General features: G+C 40.3%; 1 protein-coding gene and 1 pseudogene across 3 annotated transcripts in view; one reads left to right on the plus strand and one right to left on the minus strand.

Annotated features, from left to right (window-relative positions):
- Fchsd2 (FCH and double SH3 domains 2) overlaps positions 1 to 23,960 on the plus strand; it is a 169,443-nt gene that overhangs the window by 85,356 nt on the left and 60,127 nt on the right. For all 3 annotated transcript variants that reach the window (XM_021640968.2, XM_021640969.2, XM_060367675.1), the window contains 4 exons: positions 181 to 325; positions 2,441 to 2,574; positions 7,262 to 7,316; positions 8,664 to 8,792. In XM_021640968.2, coding sequence (XP_021496643.1) covers positions 181 to 325; positions 2,441 to 2,574; positions 7,262 to 7,316; positions 8,664 to 8,792 — 463 coding nt within the window. The remainder of the gene's footprint in view (positions 1 to 180; positions 326 to 2,440; positions 2,575 to 7,261; positions 7,317 to 8,663; positions 8,793 to 23,960) is intronic.
- Positions 11,274 to 11,399, minus strand: LOC132647567 (small nucleolar RNA SNORA17; annotated as a pseudogene).

Here is a 23,960-nt window from a genome sequence, read left to right on the forward strand (position 1 = left end):
CTTGAGCTAAATAAGAGTATTCTGTGTACCTGTCCTAAAATATTACATATGATAGCATAAGATGAATTTACAGTACTGAATAAGATAGTCATTCAGTCACTGCTAGAGAGTGGCCAGAAACCTAGTCCTTTTTTCTTAACTTTCCCTGCCTAATACTTTTGTGTCCCTCTTTGAATTTAGGAGTATGTATCCTGTTTGGAAATCTTTTCTCGAAGGAACAATGCAGGTAGCCCAATCTCGGATCAATATATGTGAAAACTATAAAAACTTCATTTCTGAACCTGCAAGGACAGTAAGAAGCTTAAAAGAACAGCAACTAAAACGGGTATATTTCTGGTTTCTTTTTTCTGTTATATGTATTTTAATATCTATAATCAGTTAGATTGTGATAAATTGCATTTTAAAACTTAGAGCTTCAAAAAAAATTGTTTACAAATGTTCCTGGGTAGTATTTTACCAGGAATTTTCAGCTTGTGCTGTCTTTGTTTTGTTTCTTTGAGACAGGATTTCTCTGTGTGTAACCCAGGCTGTCCTAGAACTCACTCTGTAGACCATGCTGGCCTCAAACTCACAGAGATCTACTTGCCTTTGCCTCCCAAGCGCTGGGACTAAAGGTGTGTGCCACCAGTGCCCAGCATCACATGCTCTTTAACTTAAGTGTTTTGTTAGCTGATAAAGTTGAGCATAATCTTAATTTGTAGAAATTGGGAAAGCTCAAGAAATACTTCTTAGGAATATCACTTATGCCAGGCATCACTTATGCCAGGGTTGGTGGTACACACTTTCAATTCCAACACTTGGGAGAGAGAGAGAGACAAACAGATCTCTGTGAGTTCAAGGCCAACCTGGTCTACATAACAAGTTCCAGACAAGCCAGGCCTATAAAGTAAGAACACTTAAATAGATGTATAGTTTTACAATATTGAGGTGTGTTTGAGGTGTGTTAAAGTACTTAGATTTCTTAATCCAATAAGTCTTGGAGAAGTTTGCATTAATCAGTCTTAATTTCAAGTTGGGCCATTTGTGAAACTTAAAGAAATTGACACGTTTTGCCAAATCTACTAGTAACTTTAATTTGTAAAGCCTAGTGTAACTGGGAGTGGTGGCAGGCATCTTTAACCCCAGCACTTGGGGGACACGGGTGCCTGGACCTTTACAAGACTAAGGCCAGTCTACTGTATGTAAGGGCTTCCAGGCCGGCCAAAGCTAAACACTGAGATTCTGTCTCACCCCCTGACTCCAAAAGACTAGTGGCTAGTTTAAGAATAGCTGGATGTGGTGACATATACCTACTATTTAGGAGGCTGAGGCAGGAGCATTGCAAATTTGAGGACTGCCTGGGCTACAAAGTCAGTTCTATATGGACTTACCAAATACAAAAACTACTTTGTCTCCAAGAAAAGAAAATATTAGTTATATACACACGAGTAAACATTTTCAAAGGACTTGTTTCTTTGATTCAATTAAAAATTGATAGGAAAATGTTACTGTTGAATGTCATTTTATGAAAGTTTGCTATTAAAGGAAGGCGTTTAATGTATGTCAGAGCTGTGTGTCAGAGCTGTGCTTTGCTTCTCTTAACTTGCTCTGTGTCACCCGTTGAGGTGGTTACATTGCTTGAATCTCTGTGTAATTAAGGAGAAACTCAGATGAAGGGGATTAAAAGCCCTGAGGTCACGTAGCTAACATCTGGCAATCCTGGGATGTGCCCAGGTGGTCTCCCACAAAGCCCGCTTTCTCGATGTCCTGTAGGCACCTAGGTTCGTTTTCCCTGGGATACCAAAGCCTCTTATATTTTTCTCATTTGGCTAGTTTAATTTCTCTTTAGCCTGAAGTAAGGTTGCATTAAGTCCTAGAGGGAAAAATTAGATGTTTAAAGTGTGGCCTTTTTTGGTAAATTAAGTTACCATGATACTTGATAAAGTTCTTTATTAGAAATTACTAGTATTTCAAAAGATAATTAAGTAATTACTCAAGGGGACAGCATTTCAGGAATAATAAATATTTGGTTTTGATTTTATTTGGATTTTTAGAAATTAAAAAAACTGATCTATATACCAGAAATGATTTCAGTAACCCAAAGTCAATATTAAATATTTGTATGTATGCATATAAAATTTTAATTTTCCTGGAACAGTCATTTAGTATCACTTGGCTTAAACACATTTGAGGCTGTGGCTTATCTCTGCCAACGACGACTCAGCAGCAGCATGGGGTTATCTCCAAAGAAGGATGGGTAGGCAAACTGGGGTGCTGTTTGGTGCGGTACTTGGGAGGAAAGAGCCAGCTGCTGGCTAGATTTTAATTTCCAGCTGAAGGAGAGGAAATTGCTGGTTTTCCTGAGATTTACCCTGATGGCTTATTGTACAGCCTAAGATAAACTCATTTTCTGTAAATCTAAACATTTAAATTTTAATAATTGCATTTTTTTATTTTACAGTGTGTGGACCAGTTGACAAAGATCCAAACAGAATTGCAAGAAACTGTGAAAGATTTAGCGAAAGGCAAAAAGAAGTACTTTGAGACTGAACAGATGGCTCATGCAGTAAGAGAGAAAGCTGACATTGAAGCAAAGTAGGTATTTTAGCATTTCTAAGCAAATAGCTGTGTAAATAAGTGTTATCTTTGTCAGTGCTTTGTTCTCTCGTAGTAGAAGGCCTAGACTTGTTCTTAAGATTGTGCTGGATTCATTGGACCTCCATGTATTTTGTGCTGTTGATCACTTTTTTTCTTCTATTGACTGATTTTATCTATTTTAATTGGCAAAATAGGGATATTTGATAGTTAAATTGAGTTTGGGAAGGCAAAGACGGTAGATATTGCTTTTACAGACCTGAGAGCTTACTAGCAGTTTAAAGATGCTATGCTGTCTGAAAGTCAGTGCCTAAGAGCCTCATTTTGATCATGTTGGCTCTAACTGTTGAAGACCTCTGTGAATCTTGCCTGTCATTGAAGGAACAAGTGAACAAGGGTTGGACCCATGTAAAAACTTTTTTGAAGCATTGTTTTTTTGTTTTTGTTTTTTACATGAAATTTAATATATATGCATTTACATCTGTGCTTTAGCATTTGGTTAATTTCACTTTGTGTATGTGCATTATAGTTTTTTATGTTGACAAGCAAGGAAAAGAAGGCACTACAATTAGTAATAGGAGATATAAATCACACAAAATAGAGATTTTCCAATGACAACTTGACAGCATCTGCGCTTGGAAGAGCAAATACATCAAGATAGGAAGTGCACTTGGTTTTTAATCTAAAGCAGGTGGTGACGGTGTCTTTTTCCCATTGCCTGGGGTCCAGCCTTGCAGTCTTGTTCAGGTAGTTAGTCTGAAAATAATTGGTGCACAGGAAATGAAGGAAGTGGAAATGGTCACTGTTCCAAAAAGAAAAGGCTACTAGGTCTTCAAATTCCTAGGATAGAGCACTGGGCCTTTGTGTAAACAAATTTTACTAGGTGGAGAGAATTAAAACATTTGTATAAAGTCTTACAAGGTGGGAGAGATAAAACAATTTTAATTCCTTGTCCTAAACCCAAGTTTTAGAGTATTTGTCAGAAAAAAACCAAAAAAAAACAAAAAACCGCATAGTTAGTATTTTTAACATTGGTGAGAAAAGGCCACCAGTATCACAAGCGCCTGTGTTGCAGAGCTGACAATGTCTGAGAGCAGGAGGGCTAAGACCTGTGTTCAGTGTGCTGACTTGTGTGTGGTCTAGGAAGCTGAATTCTTGGCATGAAATCACACAGCCTTGCACTCTGCTGTACGTCCTGGCACAGAGGACAGTATCTATCATTTTTTATGCAAGAATTTTTAATGTAATATTTTTATTAATTCTTCTAGAATTTTATACATGTGTACAATGTATTTTGATTATATTCACTCCCTCCTTTTCTCCTCTTTCCACATCCGTGTCAACCTCCCATCCCTTACAACTTCATGTCCTTTTCGCTGTTTTAATACCCCACTGAGTCCAGTGTACTGCCAATGTATTCATGGGGTTTGGGCTATTCATACTGTCAACCTACCACGGGCCACGCTCGTAAAGAACACTGACCTTCCCACCCCAGAAGCTCATCAACTAGAGTCTGGGGCTCTTAGGCCTCTGCTGTCTCTGTACCAGAATCTTGGCTTGATCTTGTACAGCTCTATGTAGGCAGCACAGCACTGAATTCCTGAGTGAGGCTGCCCTAGCATGTCCAGAAGACCATTGTTTCACTCCAGCACTCTATCTGCAATAAATTTAAACTTCATAATCATTGTGTAAAAATTGATGGGCTCCTAAAATTTAATTTAGCTCAAAATGATGGTAAGTGAATGCTTATTACATTTTTAGTGTTATAGGAAAACATTTTACATTTCCCTGATTACATTTTTTTTTTGGTTTTATTGCTTTTTGTGTATATAATTATTTTATGTACTCCGCCGAGTCCATCTTCTCATTAAGACATGGGTATAAGAGAGACACAGAGAGAGTTACAAATAGTTGTCAGCTGTCATGTGGTTGCTGGGAACTGAACCCAGGCTCTCTCCAAGAACAAGTGCTCGTAACTGCTGAGACATCTTTCTAGTCCTGACCTGAAAGTTTTAAGTTGGGAAAATCTCCTTAGTTGTACTGGACTTTATAAACTTATGTTTTAACCTCTCCTGGAGTTTAGACCTGAGAATTCTTGGATTTGTAGAGCTTATGTAAAAACCTCAGGTAGCCATGATGCAAAGGGTAAAAATGAAACATTGACTGACTTCCTAAGAGGTTTAGTTGACTTCCTGGTAGAGCTTAGGAGACAGTTGATACCCAGAGCTGCCTGTTTATATAGCTCAAGTGTGAAGCAAGACATTTCAGGTCAGTATCAACTTCTCTCGAAATTAATTTAACTAAAAAGTAACCCAGTTTCTTCATTCATTTACTCAGTGCTCATTTAATTAGTACTTTATTTTGGGTGTTGTGATTATAGAGATGAGTACAATAAAGTAAGCTTTGTGCCCTTAACTTTGGAGCCTAGAATAGAGCATTTATTTAAACATAACTTTATGATGGTTTGTTTATTCACAGTAAACTCAAAAGAAATAAAGTGCCTAAAAATCACTTATTTAGTAAGTATTTATGGAAATACAAAAACACTAATGAAAGCATAAAAGATGAAAGTTAATTTTTCATAATGATAAGGGATACCTTTGTAGAAGCAGTGTTGTTTGAACAGTCTTAAAGATTAGTTTGATTTTTTTTTTCTGAGCAGAGAAGGAAATATCAGGAAGGGGACATAAAGATTGTATTATAATATTGAAAGATGATTTGATAGCTGGTAATAGACTCTGTAGGAGAGACCACAAAAAGAAGCAGGATAGAATTGAAAGAGACAATGAACTAACTCCTACATTTTTGAGGACTAGATTCTGAAGAGCCAATTAAACACACATGGGTGTGTTTGCTAAATAGTCAAGTGTTTGCTCTTGTGAGACAATTTGGGACTGATGATCTTCCTTTGAGGGTCATTTGCTCATCAGATGGCAGTTATAAGGATGTGGTTATGTATAATTAGATGTGAAGCTGAATTTGGAAGCCTGAAGAACATGAACATTTGAAAGATAGATGGTAAAAGGATTATTAAACAGCGTAATTCATGGTGTAGTGTATGATTTGTAAAAACCCTGTCTGCGGTTTCTAATAACTGTCTTTAAGGATAGGTACTGTCTTTCTTTATACGTGTTTGTACATATGGACACAGTGCACATGTGCACACGTGTGTGTGTGTGTCTGTCTGTCTGTCTGTGTCTGTGTCTGTGTGTGTGTGTGTGGGGGCCCACAGGTAGGTGTCAGGTGTATTCCTCACTTTCTCCATCTCATTGAGACAGAGCCTCACATTGAGCCTAAAGCTCACTAATTTCAGTTAGGCTGGCTGGTCATCAGCAAATCCCAGGGATCCTTCTGCCTCTGCTTCCCCAGTATTGGCGTTTGAACACAAGTCCCCATACTTGTATGGCAAGCGTTTAGCCATCTATGCCATTTCCCCAGCCCCAGACAGTGCCTTTAAAAATTACATTTACGTATGTGTGCACATGTGTATGGACACAGGCATGCCACGCTGTCGTGTGGAGGTCAGGGTACGACTCACAGGAGTCAGCTCTCCTTCCACTATATGTGTCCTAGGGACTGAATATCAGACTTGGCAGCAAACGCTTTTACCCACTGAGCCATCTGAATAGCGTCCTGCATTGTGCTGCCTTAACTTTGTCACTGATTACCTTAATACTATTTAAGAAATATGTGCAGATTAGCAAATAAAGCAAATGCCAGAAGCTTCAGACCTTGCATTGGAAGACTGAGGTGCAGTGCAGCCTGTTTGTATAACGACTGCAGAAAAAGGAGAACCGAGAATGCCTTAAACACAGCCGTTTCCTCCCCTAAATAGGCTATTTCCTATCTTAAATTAATCCGATAATAAAAATCAAACTCCCATGAAATATACACATGACAAGGTAAGAAGTAACTGCAGTCTAGATTATCTTAGGCTTCGTTTGTTTGTTTTGGTGCTGTTGATTGGAACTAGAGCTTTGTAGTCTAGGCAAGTGCGCCAGCTACAACTCAAACCACAGGGCAGAGTGAGGGAGAGAGTGTGTTTGCTCCTGGATGTTTTCACTCTTAGAGACTGACTTCTTTGTTTCCCATCCCAAGTGCTCTGAGACCATCTTAATATTAAGGCATGGCTGCCAGCACATGTGTTGACTTCCCCATGGCAATCACCATGACACTGCAGTCAAGACGGACTTTGCAGCTTCAGGAAAATCACTGGTCACGAGAGCCTTCCTTGTCCGTGCAGCACTTGTCTGTTGGCTCTTCTTTGTGTAGTCACCCTCAGTCACACACACACACACAAGCCGACTACTGACGGCTGCATTATGGCCCTTTCACAGAATTAAGGGCACCAGTACTAAATGGAGTGTGACTAAATAGAGCAATCCGAATCCCACAGGGCGCAGTGCAAGAGCCGGCTTAGAACTCCAGAACACTGTTAGCAGTAAAGGGGAACACAGGCTGGCATGGGGGCAGGGCTCCCGAGAGCCTGTGGATTGTGTTCTGATAGCACTCCAACTTGTTAAGTACAGAAAAAGGCAGATAAACAGAAAAGTGGTTTTCCATTTTTAACTCATTTGTACAACCGTGTCTTGAAAGGGTCATTTAAAATTAAATAATTATAATATAAGGTAATTTCGCTATATGGTCTATAATCTTAAAATATGCTTCTTCTTTTTTTTTATTGTAGGTCTAAACTTAGTCTTTTCCAATCAAGAATCAGTTTACAGAAAGCAAGTGTGAAGGTGAGTTTTGAACAGTGCATATCACAAGTGAGAAGCCTGGTCAGTGACCTAAGCAGGCACTTTCTCTCCCAATATGTCGATTTTTCCCATCGCAGAAGGCAGGATTTTTTGGGCGCATTAGGAATGTTTAAATAGTTTTTGGACAGTGAGCTGGCTCAGCAGGTAAAGGCACCTTTAGCCAAGTCTGATGACCTGAGTTCAGTTCCCAGATCCTGTGGGTGTTGTCCTCTAACACGCATGCATGGCGTGTGTGTACAGTCAATAAATTAATTATAGAGAGATAAAGAAAATCTTATAAAATTTCAATTTAAATAGTGTTAAAAACTATTTTCTAATTCTAGTAGATTCAGCATTGTTTTGGAAGGTAATATATTTCATTTCAAATCCTTTATTTTACACCTAAATGAGCAAAATATTTTCAGTTTCTCTACAAAGTTTCAGAACTATGTTAAATAAAGCTAAGATACTTTAGCTGTTACATAGCGTTCTCTAGATGTGACCAGGAAAATCTACCCATGAGCTTTCAGCTGTATGGTCGCCTGAACGAGACCAGCACATAATGACAATATCAGTTGACATGTCAACACAAACAAGGGAAATTTCACATGGTCTCTACAGGCCTTCAATGCTGCTAAGAGAGGGAAAATCTATTTTTCTAGGGACAAGTTTCTGCATAGGTTGTCCAATCCCAAGTGGTCAGCCCTGGACCCACGTACTTACAAGCAAAGCTAAATGTACTCGTTTGGTTATATATACATGTGTGTATGTATATGGCACACACATATACATTTATTCACACATAATGTATACATGTGCATACATGTATACATATGTATACGTGTAATTAGGAAATCATGAATTTGGGAGGGAACATGGGGTGGGGTGCACAGGAATGATATATGTGCCATGCTCATGTATAAAAAGTTTTTTTTAAGTTTTTAAAAAGTTACAGAAATAATTTGAAAATGCTCTTCCATGATTTGAAAATGCTCTTCCATGTGTAGTTATGTTTCATTTCTTAGTAATTAATATTTTTATATACGTAAGAATTTTTTTCTACTTGGAAGTAATAATGAATACTTTTTATAAAAATGATTTTTCTTCTGCTTCGTTCTTTATGTTTGGTGAGACATCATTAATTGATTACCAGTACCTACCACATTCATTCTTGTCAGGGTTTTGTTTACGTGGTCAGTCTAATCTCAAATTCAAGGTTTTCCTGGCTCAGGCTGCCAGGGTCTGGGTTTACAAACATGTTTCGCTGTGCTCCTGAGAGTAGTAATTATACATGTTTTCCAGTGTGATGTCGGCTGCATTGATATTTTGTTTATGTTCACTGTGTTGTAGTTGAAAGCACGGCGATCCGAGTGTAACTCCAAAGCTACGCACGCGAGGAATGACTACCTTCTTACGCTAGCAGCGGCAAACGCACACCAGGACCGCTACTATCAGACAGACCTAGTTAACATTATGAAGGTAATACCGTTCATATCTGTGGTGATTTTGCTTCATTAAGAATAAAGCCAGCTTGTGAAGTATGTATTGATGTGAGGACTTAAGTTATAGAATTGTAGTTACTTTGTGTTATATTGGAATGTACTTGCTGTTGTTTGGTGATTTAGTGACTTTGAGCTGATTTTAGTGTGAGAAGATGTTTCTAGGTGACATTAAAACTTGTGTGTGAGGCCCTAGGTTTGATCCACAACACCAAAGGAAGGAAGGAAGGAAGGAAGGAAGAAGGAAGGAAGGAAGGAAGGAAGGAAGGAAGGAAGGAAGGAAGGAAGGAAGGAAAGCGTTTAAACCCAAATCACAGTAAAGAATTGTGTTATTCTTAGCAATTACTGTATAAGATAGAAGATGGGTATGTAAGTTTGCAGAGTTAACTCTTGGGTTGGGAACTGCTTCTGAATGATTTCCTGAACTGGAGTCAGTGGAATCAAAATATTGAAGCTATGTAGAACTGCTGAGTATCTTCTGAACCACCAGAGAAAGGTTGATAGTTCAGGATTTATTTTTGTTTGATTATATTCTTATTTTCTGAAAAATATCTTTATAAAAGTAAGTTTTATAAAATATACTTCTATAAATTATGAGGTGACGTTTTTGATAGTCTGTTAAGTAAACTGAATTTCTTCCTCCTCCTCCTCCTTGTCCTCTTCTTTTTCTTCTTCTTCTGTTTGTTTCTTGGAGATGGTCTTGCTGCATATTCTGGGTGGGAACTCACTATGTAAACCAGGCTGACCTTGAACTCATAGATCCAACTGCCTTTGCCTTTCAAGTATTGGGATTAAAGGCATGCTTCACCGTGGCCAGCAAACAGATTTCTTAATCATAATTTTAGCTATCAACTATGCTTTCTTTCTTTAATTTATATTTTTTCATACTTTTACAGTTGTACATTAATATGTGATGACTGGACAAACAGAGTATCTAGTAGTTATATGAAGATGTGTCTACTCTGAGCATTACTGTGGAATGTAATTGGACTACAGGTGTGTCCCCCAACTCCATTGGGTTGTTCTCCGGCTGTACTGCCTATATTTCCACCTTTGCTGTGAAGAGAAAGGAGTTTCAGTCAAATGTCAGAGCCAGCACTGCGCTCTTACCTGGAGACGCTCAGGTGTTTGATTCATCTAGGTTGGTCCTTCCCCCATTATAGGGCATTATAGTGATTTTTATGGTGCACTCTTTGATTTGTGTTAAATTGGTTCTTTCTCTTTCTGAAACTCCTGTTACTGAGATGTTGGACCTCGTGGTCTTGTTTCGGGGGAAAGGGTGTTGGAGGTGAATGGTGAGGGTAAAAGGAGGCTAAGTCAGGGTCTTACTGAAATAGCTTTAATTTAAGGCTGTCTTTGAACTTGAGATTCTCCCTGCCTCAGGGTTTGGAGTCCCAGGATTACAGGAATATGGCTCCAAGCCTGGCCCTGCCTCTTGTCTGCTGGGCAGTGGCATGGATGAGGGAGAGAGACACCTCCTACTCTCTCTCATCCCTCACCATCCATCCATGGCAGACTGGAGTCCCGGGATCATGCGAGTGGGAGAACCGGCTATGTCCCTCTCAGCTGTAACACTCCGGAGAGTGGACCCTTCACTAGGAAGCAGGATAGAGCTGGTTCTGGTTGCAGCGGTTGTGGGTGAGCCAGCCCTGAGGGTGCGAGACTGAGAGAGCCTGGCTGTCTGACCATCTCAAGCACCTCTCAGGCCTTTAGGGCCCACTCTCCCATGATGCCCAGGTAAGGGGCCAGCTCTGCATAGTTCTCAGATACTAACATGTCCCTAGGCAGCAGCCCAGACCAAGGAGCATCACCTGGCCTTGGTGGTAACAGATCTCTGCTGCTATAGAACTCTGGACCCAGATGTGGCCCCTGGTGGCAGTACAGGCCAGGACCCCACCATGGCCCCAGGTGGCATCACCAGCTACTCACGGTGAAGGCTATTACCCTCAAGTCTCCAGTTGTGCCTCTCTTCATTGTGCCACATCCTTCTGTTTCTCTTTTGTTTCCACCACTTATTTGCTCCTGTTAGTGGCTTCAGGGGTCGCTGAGTGTCTAGGGTCATCGCAGGAGTGCTGTGCCTCACTTGCCCATTATGGCATCTGGCAGGGGTCATCTCAAGCATGGTCTGCCTATTCCCACAGGCCTACATGGTGCCATACTAGTTTCATCTCAGGCTAGTTCCCTGTCTGGGCTCTGTGGTGCCAGTCTGGTGGTTGTCCTAGACTCACTCCTTAACTGGCCTGTCTGAGTGTGCCCCTTGCAAGGGTTGTCCGTTTCAGGCTCATTCCTGCCCAGGGGGCCATAGGCTCAGGCAGGGTTCTTCTAGTCTCTGGGCTTGCCTCCCATCCTGGAAGCCTATCTAGTCCTGCCTGGTGCTGGGCTGGTGGTGGTGTCAGGCTATCTCCTGTTTGGGCCTCCTGACACCAGACTAGTTATGGTCTCAGGCTTGCCTTTTTCAGGGAATGTCAGGCTGCTATCATTCAGCTGTTCATAGGTCAGAACACAGAGCTTAGACTTAGCCTCTCTCTGCCACCTTCTGATGCACACATGACACAGCAGCCACACTGGCAATGCCTCTGGGGGTAGGCACAATCGACTTTAAAATGTGGATCTCCAAGGTCAAACCCAGGTCATCAGGCTTTACCTGCTGAGCACCCTTGATGACCCTGTTTTGCCATGTTGCGGCTCAGCCTGCCAACTGTTTGGCACTGTCAGTCTCCAGCTGTCAAGGAGCCAGCTATGCCATAACTTCTGCTGTTCATTTTAGTGGCTACACTGTCAGCGTGTTCTGCCACCTCTCTGAAAGCACCATGGCCTCTGCCGCTGCTTGCTTCATGTTACCAGCTAACTAACGTTGCTGTAGTAGTCAAGAAAAGATTCCTTGAGAGAACCCTTTTGTTGGTCACAACACTGGCAAGATCAGAGTAGACAGCACAGGAAGGTGTCTCCCAACTAAGCCAAAGACAACTCGTAGAGCCAGAAGAGAGTTGTTGCACCAATCCCAGCACACCTCTCAGACAGATGAAAGTTTTTGATTATACCAATCATAGCACTGTCTTTTCTCTACCAGTCACTAGCACTGGTGACCCTGTTAGTCAGGCAAAGGGAGGGATCCACCTGCGGCCAAGGTAGAAACAGGATAACCTAAAGTTCAGTGAAACTTGTGTTAGAAAAATGTCCAGTACAAACTGCCTCACATAGTTCTGGCTGGGCTGTGCCTTCGGAAGCCAGAGTAATCAGCTGCTATTGTCATGTGGTTTCCTCAGGGCCACCATGGGCATTAAGAACACCTGGTGGTGGCTTCAAGGTAGTTGGACTGGCTGTTTGAGTGGCAGGTTTTTGTGGGGAGGGGTGTGGAATATTTCTGTTTGTTTAGCTGGTGTAGCCATGGTAACAGTGCATGTAGGGCGATCCCCTTGGTCATTTATAAAGCCCAATACCATTCATTAGTCTTAGCTTGCTTCTTTTGAAAGTGATAAAAATCCATCCTACCCTTTGTCTTGTTTTCAGATCTCATCCCTTGGCTTGCTCCCTGAGAAAGATGTCTCTGACCTCCCCAACCTATTGGTACTTACTCCTATGAAATGTCTCTTCCTGCTTGCACTTAGAGCCTCAGTTTCACATGTACTTATAAAAGTGCCTTCTTTCCCTCTCATCTGTATATTCCCCAAGGACAGGTTATGTCTGTGAGACTTTTGCTAAAACAGTGTAACAGTCCTAATCCATATTAAATGTTTATAAATTAATGCTTACTATACAAAGAAATGAGCAACCATTCTTATTTTAATCCTGGAAACATAAATCATTCCCATTTTCAAATGGGGAAATTACAGCAAGGCTTAGGTTCAGTGCTATGACATTTCTCTGGCAGAGGGTGATGTCAGTAACTCAGCATGTACAGTGTTCTGGTTTTGATCCCTGGCATGTGGAAAAAAGTAAAAGATTGTAAACCTAAAACTTGCTGTTTAGACTTCTTCATTTATTAAATGGGAGATAATTCTGAACTATCTTTCTCTTTTGGCTCCTGTGAGGAACAAATAAGTGGGGTTTATCTGTTTTTGTCATTGTTACTGAAATTTCAATACATTTTAACAAGTCTTGAATATATATTTTTTTGTGCTCGTGCATGTGTGTGTGTGAAAGTAAGTAGAGTCCCAGTACCTGTGAGTGAGACTAGAGCAACTATCTGATACTCTAGATTTAGTACCTTACTCTAGTAAACCTCACAGTTATCAAGTATGCTAAGTACTTTTAAAAGGTTTAATTGAAGAGACACCCAAGTGCATGCCCAGAGTGCCACTATGATACGTGAGTATGTGTGATGGAGAGGTGGGAGAGACGGAGTATGTGTTGGAGAGATGGGAGAGAAAGCAAAGCAAGCTGTTGTGTACTGTGGAGTGAGGTGGAACTGAACAGCGGTGAGGAACAGGCAGATATGAGGGCCATGGAGAGGCCCAGGCCAGGCCGCTGACATGGCAGTACCGCAGCCCGGGTCTGTACTGATGTCTGTGGCCCGGGTTGCCACCAAAGGCCATCCAGATGTCAGTGGTCTCGGCTGCTGCCTGAGACCATATTGATGTCTGGGGCCTTTAGTGGGGGAGGGTACACAAACTAACCTGAGTGTCCTGTGCGGCCACCTGAGGCCCTGGCGGCATCCTGGCCCATGCTGCATGTCTGGGTCTAGGATCCTCTTGTAGCCAAGGTCTGTGTTGTCTGAGGCCTGTGTTACCACCAACAGCCATTTGAATGTCCCGGTATGGGCACCTGCCCGAGGTAATGTTGATGTCCAAGCACTGGGCTGAGCTGGCCCTGACCCTCACAGGCCACCATACTCTGGAGACCTGGCTCTGCCCTTTTGTTTGGGCAGCATGGAAGAGCTAGTTCTAGGAGCATTGGTGCAGGGACGGTGGGGTTTGGGGATAGAGCTGGCCCCTCTCCTAGCTAGCTGTGGCGCTCGGAAGTGGCCCCGCCCATCACTGGCTGCAGAACTCAGGAGAACAGAGTTCTCCTGCCTAACCTCTCCTGGGCAGCATAGTCGAGCTGGCCCGGCTGTGGGGCATGGATGAGCCTGCTGAGAGTGTGTACGCAGGAGAGCTGGCCTTTTGTCTGGGCAAAGCAGAAGAGTTGGCCCTGGTGGCAACAGGCTCGGGAGAGTGGGTAGGTTGACCAACTCAGCTTCCACACAGGCCCAGATCCAGGACTCTGAGTTAACCCAGCCCAGCATTCACCCCATCTATGAACTGCTGGAACATGTGAAGGGGCCGGTCCCACAGAGCCAGAGTTTCAGGACCTCCACGGCACAGGGAGGAGTTCTGGTGAGGATTCAGTATTGATAGTGCAGCAGAGGCCTCAAACCAGACCAGTGAACATTTGCAGGTAAAGCAGTTTGGGCAGAAGGGTGTACTATGTGACATGCCATAACACACCACAGCTTCCATGGCAAAGTGGGGTTTTGTTTATTTATTTCTATTTTTTGTTTTGTGGGGGGAGGTTGCAAGGATGGAGGGTAGATATGAAGAGATGGGGAGATGAGTGGGATTGGGGTACATGATGTGAAAGTCACAAAGAACAATAAAAAGGTTTTTTAAAGGCTTTAATTTCTATAATATTCTTCCTATTAGGTATCAATATGCTTGTGTAATTGACTAGAGATAAGAGGTTCAATGTGGTTAGTATAATAGCAAGAAGGTAAATCAAAGCCTCTGACATTAAAACATGTATTGTTATTGTCTAGTAACCTTCTGTGTTTCTCCCCTACTTTAGAATATTCTTAGTAGTAAAAATTATTGTAAATAAATAGTAGCATACTGTGAATGTCCTGGTCTCTGAGCAAATTGTAAACTACAAGTATCAAACATTGCAAATTCTCCCATCTTAATTACTCTGTAGAATAAGATCCTGTTGATATGTAACTGTTTAGATGTGTTTCCGGAGGAATACTTTTTATTCCTTAATGCTGGTGCTGATTAGAACAGCGACTGCATCTCTCACTCTGGATCTGTGTAACGTCAGGCAGAATGTTTGTTTGTTCATTGTTTTTAACTTCAACTAAACAAAACGAGAAAACTATTGATAGACTCTGGAAATATCCCTGATCTCACCTTATCTACAGAAAGAAGCTCAGCTGGCTGAGATGTGAGGCAGCTTGCTCCCTTCCTTGATCCTTTTTATTGCATGTTCTTAAGCAATATACAAACTCATGTTTTTAGAAGCTTGTGGGATATTTTCTTTGTTGTTTGAGTGAAGAAGAAGGAAGTGGATCAGAGTAGAAAATATAACAAATATTGATCTAATGAGAGACTTTAAATGTTTAATAATCTTGAGGTTTTATTTTTAAACCATGTTTGTCCCCAGTAAACATTGAATAGATGTGTCCTGGTTGGTAATTGGGCAAAAGAATAAGAGATAAGTAACTTTATTTTCTGAGGCAGGGTCTCACGTAGCGCTGGGTTGCACTGTCACATCCTGCTGCAGACTTTGTTGCTGTTTGCCGAGTGAAGAGGAACACTGGTGTATACTCCTTTTGCTGCTCAGCCACCAGCCCCGACGTCGTTGTCATTCACACTGGGACTGGGTAGCTCATCTATTTTAGTCATAGCTCTTCTGATGTCTAGCTAGCTGTTGCACCTGACTCACCTACTAATGTTAGTCTGTCTCCTGAATTAGCATGGAGATCGTGTCTGTTCACTGATGACTTAGCATGGAACCCGCCAGATCTCAAGCCTGCCTCTTTGCCTCTCTTGCCTTACATATTCTTGCTTGGAAAGATGAATCATTTGCCTCAATTTCTATTGATTTTATGATTCTCAAATCTGTAACTTTGCCCTTATCCTGATCCACATGTGTCTTTCCTGTTGGTAGCCAAAATTTTCCAAAGTAGAAGCAACTCTCCAGCCCCCTAATTCTCTTCAACAATCATTTAGATTTTAGATTTCAGATGACAGGTGTTGTTAATGTGATTTGTAAGGCTCTAAAACTACAGCCTTAATATGATAGTCCATAGGTGTATGAGACTGTTTGATTAGAAATAAATGTGAATGTTTTGATCAGTCACCATGGCCACATTTCAAGCATTCAGAAGTTACAGGTGGCTACCATGTTGCATAGTTTAGATGTAGTTTTCCATCATCTTAATGTTCTGTCCGTCGGCTGCTCTTTAAAGCTTAGTTCTGATTTTCTTCGCATTGCCGCTTGATCTGTCTTCATTGCTTTAGTTCCGTTCTGTTGCTGTGTTAAAACTCTAAGCAGAATCAACTTGGGGAGGAAAGCATTTATTTGGTTTATACTTCCAGGTCATCGGTGAGGGAAATCAGGGCAGAAACTCAAAGTAGAACCCAGTGGAGGAATGCTTACTGGCTTGGTCTCTGATCCCTGCACAAACTAACCTAATGTAAATAATTCCTCAATAGAGACTCCCTCTGGTGACTTTAGGCTGTGTCAAGTTGACAGCTGAAACTAACTAGGACAGTCATCAACCTTGCAGGCCATTTTTCTACAACCACATCCCTGATTATATTCAGATACTTACAAGTTACTTATACCTTCATTTGTATCCTAGATTTTTTTAGTTGCACCTGATAATAAAATAGCTTCTTTGGTATAGTACAGCTATTGACAAATCACAGATGACTGTAATAGTGATACACAAAATTTTTATTACCAAAAGTAGATATTGGGTTGATTTAGCACACAGGCCTTAGTTTGTGAGCTTTGACATAGAACTTTAAAAATATGTAATATTCTAACCATAGAATGATCTCAAAGAATAAGAAATACACATTTTAATGTCTTCAAAAATGAAATACTATTACTATAACAATGGAATCCTGTGTGATTCCTCCCAGGACAGCTCCTTCTTGACTGCTTTGTAACTACTATTCTGACAGCAGAATATGGTCTTTGATGATATTATGTAGGTTTGTTTGTTTGAAATGGGATCTCACTATATAGCCCTGGCTGGCCTGGAACTTTCTATGTAGACTGTTGGACTATAACTCAAAATATTTGTCTGCCCATGCCTCCTGACTGCTGGGATTAAAGGGATGTGTCATTACACATCCAGGTTTGTTTTAAGTAGTATCTTAAAATGCAAATCAGAACATGTAATCTGTTCCTATCCTATAGGAATCTGAATGAGTTCACAGAATAGAAAATGTATAAAACTGTGAGAGTAGTGTTTAGAGTGGCAGGAGATTGGTTTTTAAATGTAGAGGTAACAGAAAGATGAATCAATTTTAAGTATATCGTGGGCCTCGTTTTAGCAGATATGTATCACTACATAATCACAACTAATATTTAGAATACTTGTCTTCCTTTGTTATGTTTGGTTCTTAGCATAATATAGTACATTTTTACATTCCATCATTACCACATAGTTGTATAAATCAGAAATCTTGGTGGACTTAGCTGAGTTTTATGCCTAAGGCCTCAAGAGAAAGGAGAAAGGCGTTGTTGGGGCTGTGTTGTCTGGATATTCTAGAAAATAACCTGTTTCCAGGGTCCTTCACATTGGCAGAGTCCACTCTGTAGTTGGATTTGATTTTTTTTTCTTTGATGGCTGTAGGCTGGGGTCATTCTCAGCTACAAGAGTTTACTGTTACATTATATAGACCGCCTCTATAATAAACCAGCAGTGGCATGGTAGATCACAGTTGTGGGTTCCTGTTGTCTGTCTCTGACTTCCTATTTTGCTGCTAGCTGAAGAGAACACCCTGACCTCTCTGTTGTAACATCACATTCATCAACCGCATTGCTCACAGGCAAGCCAACTGTCCCGTCGTTGCATGATTCTGCTGACACGGGTGGTCTTGCACATACTGTGTTAAACTCATTTCTAACTAATATTGTTCACTGTTACAACAGCTGATGTGTTTTAATCTTCTTTCAGTATTTTTTGCTTGTACCTAGAAATGAAATTAATGTTTTTAGTTATTGATATGTCACAGCTACTGTTCTGCTCTTTGAATGTAACAGAATGGAGTTTAGTGGCTGAAACAATAGCACCATTTATTTTACTGTAATATCTGCACTTTGGTTAGAGTCCAATAGAGAGAATTTATCTCTGCACCACTACCTATCAGCTAAAGAGGTTCGAAGTATATATATATTAAATGAATACAATATGATATGATATAAATAATATAAATGTCTATATTATCTATATAATAATGCATAAATAATATAAAAATAGTTTTATATTAAATAAAGAAATTTTTTCCTAATTTATATTTCTTCTATTTTATTGCACTAGTTAGGATATTCAGTTTAATGTAAAATATAAGTACTGGTTGAACATACTAATATTAGATGTTCTATGAAATCAAGAAAACTAACATTTCAAAAATTGTACTAAAATATACATAACATAAAACTTCCTGTTTAAGCCAGTTAAGAACACAGTTCATTGGCATTAAAAGCAGGTTCATTGTTATGAAACTATTAGAGCCATTTAACCCCAAGACTTTCTCATCTTCCCTGACCTAAACTCTAGCCTTTGAGTTACTTTGGATAGTAACTCCTCTTTCCCCAGCATAAGTGTACATGAGTGTGCATACACACACACTTAAGTTGAAGAAATTATTTTACTTAACGAGTAGATTTATTGTTTGTTTGAGACAGAGTTTTTCAGTCTAATTCTGCCTGTTGTGAACTCTCTCTAAAGATCAGGCCAGCCTCAAACTCAGAGATTTGCCTGCCTCTGCCTCCCCAGGGCTTAAAGGTGTGTGCTATGGCCACCTGGCTAGTGCTGACAACTTTAAAAGAAAGAAGAGTCGATACAAAGGCAATAATTGACATGAGTTTTGTCCTTAGTTGATAATGGTTGAATAGAAACTTTTTGGAGGGTGGGGGATTTCTAGACAGGGTCCTCTGTGCAGCCCCGGCTGTCCTGGAACTCACTTGTAGAAGCTGGCTGGCCTCTTAACTCATAGATTCCCCAACCTCTGCCTCCAAAGTGCTGGGATCAAAAGCATGTGCCACTATGCCCAACTCAAAACAAAAAACAAACAGCCAAAACAAAACAAAAAAAAATGAAGTGATTTGTTCATCACTTAACTTAAACATTTTTTATTCCCTGTATATTGTCTTTCCACAGCTTCTACCAGTGGTTCTCAAACTTCTTTTGTTTCAGAACCACTTTTTGCTCTTAAAAATTACTAGAACTTAAGAAGCTTTTGTTGGTGTGGGCAGTAATTACTGTATTAGAAATTCAAACTGAAAAATTTTAAGACAATATAATGTCCGCGAACAGATTTCTCTGACTACCAGAAACATTGAGTCATCCGAAAACTCTGTTCCATGCCTCGGAGGGAATGAGAGTGGGCAGACTAAGAAAGTCTCAGTGCTCCTAGGAAAATAATTATGACCTAAGGACTCCTTATAAGGGCCTTCAAGATCTGGCCTATGATTCCCACCTTGAAATCATCTGCTGTGTAAATAACCTTATTTTTACCTTCAGTTGGAAGATTCCAAGAGTAAAGTTGAGGAACTCATTGATTATTTCAGAGTTCTGGAATATTAGACCTCGTCAGAGAGCAGCTTCTTCCCTCAGAAGCTAATCTTGTTGGGGGAAGCAGCACGTACATGTGGAATAGAAAAGGACAAGTGATGTGCTGTTCGTTGCAGGCAATAAACTGATTTGATTTCCACTGAACTGACTTACAGTTTATAACCTAAGTTGCACACTTCTGTATGGCAGGTTTGTTTGACTGCTTATGATTTTCTCTCTTGACATGTAATTAACTATAAACAAAAGTGATGTAATTTAGAGTGTTTTACGTAGTGTGTTACATTTAATAACTTGTTTGGAAAGGTTTGAGTAAATAGAGACCTGAAGTTATTGTTGCCTTCAAGTTATTTTTTAGATTCAGTTCTCATTTTTAAAAAAATCCAGATTATTTGAAATAAAAAGATCCAGTTCTCAGAAGTGTTTGTTTCTCAACTACACATACTTCCTATATTTAAAACCAAGACCACAGAATTACCCGGAGACACCTAGGTTTGCCATACCTGTAGAACAACTAAAAAGTGGAAGTAGAAGGGCAAAACTACATTTTAAAAATGCACATGAAAGTCCAGGCTCGAACACTGTAATATTGGTGATGGAAGCAAGAGGTGTGAGCAGAGCTTAAGCAGATGCACAAGCATGGTGCCGTCCCATTCCCAGCTCACTATGTATCTGTTTATTCCATGGAAGAACTAACGCAAAAGTGCTCTAGATCAAAAGTGGACAAGAATGGTGAGTGACAGCTATGTGTGCCCCACCACCCATGAGCACAGTTTGCTGTCCATGCATTCATCCTCAGAGTTCTGGTTAGCCTGCTGCAGCTTCAGAAGTCTTATCAAAGCTTTCTCACTGCATCTTTATCTGAGTATATTTTCAACCCCGGGGGCTTCTTTATTAGTGTGTATCCTATCTCCATCCTCCATATCCACCACCAGCTTTATCAAGGCAGAGAATTATTGGGTGTCTTACAAAATGGACACTATTGTACTGAGAGTTGTAACTTTAAAAAATGAAAGTTTGCAAGTAGGTTTCATTTAAGGGCCAGTTATAATAACTAAATATCAGCTGCTTAGAGTGTGAAGTGTCTTCAAACCTGCTGTGCCAAATCCCCTAACACTCTGTTATAGGCATGCATCAAAACATTGAGTAGTACTTCATTAATATTTATTTTTATGTATTAGTTAAACTTAAAATGAGAAAGATTTTTGGTTCAAGTTTAATAAGTTAATTTGTTGATATGTTAGCATTATCTTATTAGCATACAACATGATAGGTTTCACAGAGACTTTTTCACACACATACACACACTCATACTCTCTCTTAACCTCTTTCCTCCCCTCTTATAATCCTCTTTCTACTTTTATGTCATGTAAGTGTGTGTGGGCAGGGGTGCATGTGCTCCCATGTAAATTTAATATAGAGTTTACATATGAAAAATGCAGTGTTCGTTATACTGGTCTGGTTTATATTACTTAAATACTGTGACCTCTGTTTCCATCTCCTTTCCTGCAGAAGTCATCATTTTGTTCCTTATAGCTTAATAAAATGTCATTGTTTGTGTAAGTGTTTGTTTTAATAGGGTTTTTCTTTTTAAACCATTCAGCTTTTTAGGCGGGGTTCATAGCTTGGCTCCATTTTGAGTTGATTCTTGGTCAGGATGTGGGTCTAGTTTTGTTCTCACATGTGGAGACCTAGTTTTCAAAGAGACATTTGTTAAAAGACTGTCTTTTTCCAATGAATTATTACACTGCTTGGTCAAAGAGGAGGTGCTTATAAAAGTGCGGGTTTATTTCTGGGTCCTTTATTCTCTTCCATTGTTTTGTGGCTTTGTTCCATGTTGGCTTTGTTATTATAGCATATTATCTTTATATAGCTATAAATGAGGTGTTTTGCTTGTTTACAAGAAGATTTAGTGTCCCAGAAGCTCAAAACTGATGTTATAAGAGGATTGATTTTTCCAAGTTCAAATGCATTAAAAATTGAATTTGAGGCAGGGCTGGTGTTGCACACCTTTAATTCAGCGCTCTGGGAAACAGAAGCAGGCTTATTTCTGTGAGTTCAAGGCCAGCCTGGTCAACATAGTGAGTTCCAGGACAGTCAGAGGTTAAGTAGAGAGACCTTGTCTTAAAATGAAATTGAATTTGAGATTAGAGATCTTGAAGCAAGGTATGGATGGGATTGAGAAGTGTCTGGAGTGCTAAGACCTGGGGTTTGTTTGTCTTGCTGTCCCGGTTTCTGGTGTGTGGTAGGTCTTCTCTACACCTCTTCAAAGAATTTTCTTAATATCCTTTCTGACTCAGAACTCTCTTGTATTTTCTAGCATGTTAATTTCCTTAATATATGGTGCCTCCTTTGTTTCATATTCTGTTGGGACACCATAACTTCCTAAGTTCCTTCTGCCTTTCCCCAACTTTTGAAATTTGATGTAAATAAGTAGAAGAGTAGTAGTGTGTGCATCAGGACATCTGAGGCTTTAGAGAAGGTGAACTCTTGACCACAGAAAGAAGTAAGCCATGCCAGGTGTGGCGGTTCCGGCTAAGCACGTGGAGTTCGGGGTTGACGGAGGCAGGGATCACTGTGTCTTCAAGGCCAGCCTGCTATACAGTGTGAGATCTTGTTTCAAAACTCAAAACTGAAAGAAGGAAATAAAGCAGCTATGCACTGTCTGGCCATGAACAGACTGGTTGCTCTCCTATTGTCAACTGCTGAGGTCCTGTTTGCTCACCTACAGAACCAGGGCTGAACAGTGCCCTGTACTGCAGTCCATAGCTGCGGTAGAAGGGACCCTTCAACTATTCGTTCTCTTTCTGCCTTTCATCACCTTATTAATGGAACTTCTTAAAGTAAGCTCTGATATGTAGTAATTGATTTCTCACTTCACAGTAAAGATGATGAATAAGGAATAAGAGGGGGCTAAAGAAACGGCTCAGCAGTTAAGAACTTTGCTCTTGTAGGGCTCAGAGTTCAATTCTCGGCACCCACATGACATCTCACAACCATCTGTGAGTCCAGTTCCAGATGACACCCTCTTCTGACCTCCCTGGGCACCATGCATATATGTAGTCCATAGGCATACATGTGAGCAAGACACTTAAACATGTGTGATAGTACAGTAAATCTCAAGAACAAAAGAACAAGATTACAGTGGCTTCCGCTCTAAACCGATGAAGACTAATATTAGTTTTCCCCGTAGAGAGCTGGTTTATCCTTCCGGCATAAACAGAGAGTGGTTGCTTCACCTGAGTGGCCAAGCAGGACCAACACAGCGATAGTTCATGGGGGTTTCCAGAAGACACTGTTGGTGCTCTTCCTCCTCCTAGTCTTTTACTTCATTTGGTCAAACATGCAGCTGTACCAGGAAACTGAGGACTTTTTGTTGTTGTTCTTGCCCCAAATAGAAGTATTCTAAAGTCTACCCTTTGAGAGTGAATTCAGAAGAACCCTTTTAAGTGAAGTTAGCATATGATGTTTGTGTTTTTGTCAGCTAGGATTTCTTTGCTCAGCCACATGGAAACGGGAATTTTATCTGCTATGCTGACTTTGGCCTCATTTCCTCTTAAAGGCATGATTGATTACAAGTAGATATTTAGAACTTACAAGACTGTGAAAAAATAGACTTCGAGTCACTGGGAAAGTAACAAATTATGAAAGAGGATGTTTAGGCTCTTAGAAATTGTTTTTTATAGCATACCAACCTAAAATTTGATGATGTGTATGTGTAAGACAAATAGACAAAAATATGAGTGAATATTTACCCAATCTTAGTGTTAGAGTGTGATTTTAATGTATTCCAGCAAAGACAAGTACTACATAGAAAAATCGCAATAGATTTGACAATTCCAAGTGTAAACACCCTCCCTCAAGCATTGTGTGTGTGCACATACAAATACTGCATGAGTGTGTGTGTTATAATAGAGAAAGCTTAGTGACCTGGCCACATCTAGCACTAGTAGAGGAATCTAGGAAGTGCACTTTCCCTGTGTATGCAGGAGGAAAGGAAGGATGGTTTCTGCCACAAACTACAGTTTGTAGTCACATGATAACATAGAATTAAGTATGAAAAATAAAAGCACCTAGAAGGAAAAAATACAAATTCGGTTTTAAAAATAGAAGTGCAGAAGTCTAGCTGGTGGTTAGTTGATTTTTGACATGATACCAAAACCATTCAAAGGAAGAAAGAATGTTTTTAAGCAGGTGGTGCTGGTCACAGCTGAATGTCCACATGCACAGAAAATTATTAAACTACTACTGCCATGTATAAAAATTAATTTAAAGTGAACTAGAGACTTAAATGTCAATGCTAAAACTGTAAAACTCTTAGGAAGTAAAGTGTAAGTCTATATGACCTTAGGCAGGGCTTTCTTAAATACCACCAAAAACATATTAAAGTGGGACTTGAGTGCTGAATTGAAAGCTATGAAGAAAATGAAAAGACAACTACAGAATGGGAGAGAAAATTCAGAAAGATTATGTATGTGAAGCTGTGTATGTTGGTGTATTGGGAAGTGGAGTCAGGAAGTCGAGGAGTTGAGCTTCCTGAAACCTTCTGTTCACACACACCACACACACACAGGGGAAAGGAAGGGAAAGAGAGAGAAGGGGCGGGAAGAGGAGAGAGAAAAGGGAAGAGAAGGAGAGAGAGAG

The sequence above is a fragment of the Meriones unguiculatus genome, chromosome 14 (assembly GCF_030254825.1).
Source record: "Meriones unguiculatus strain TT.TT164.6M chromosome 14, Bangor_MerUng_6.1, whole genome shotgun sequence".
Taxonomy (NCBI): Eukaryota; Metazoa; Chordata; class Mammalia; order Rodentia; family Muridae; genus Meriones; species Meriones unguiculatus.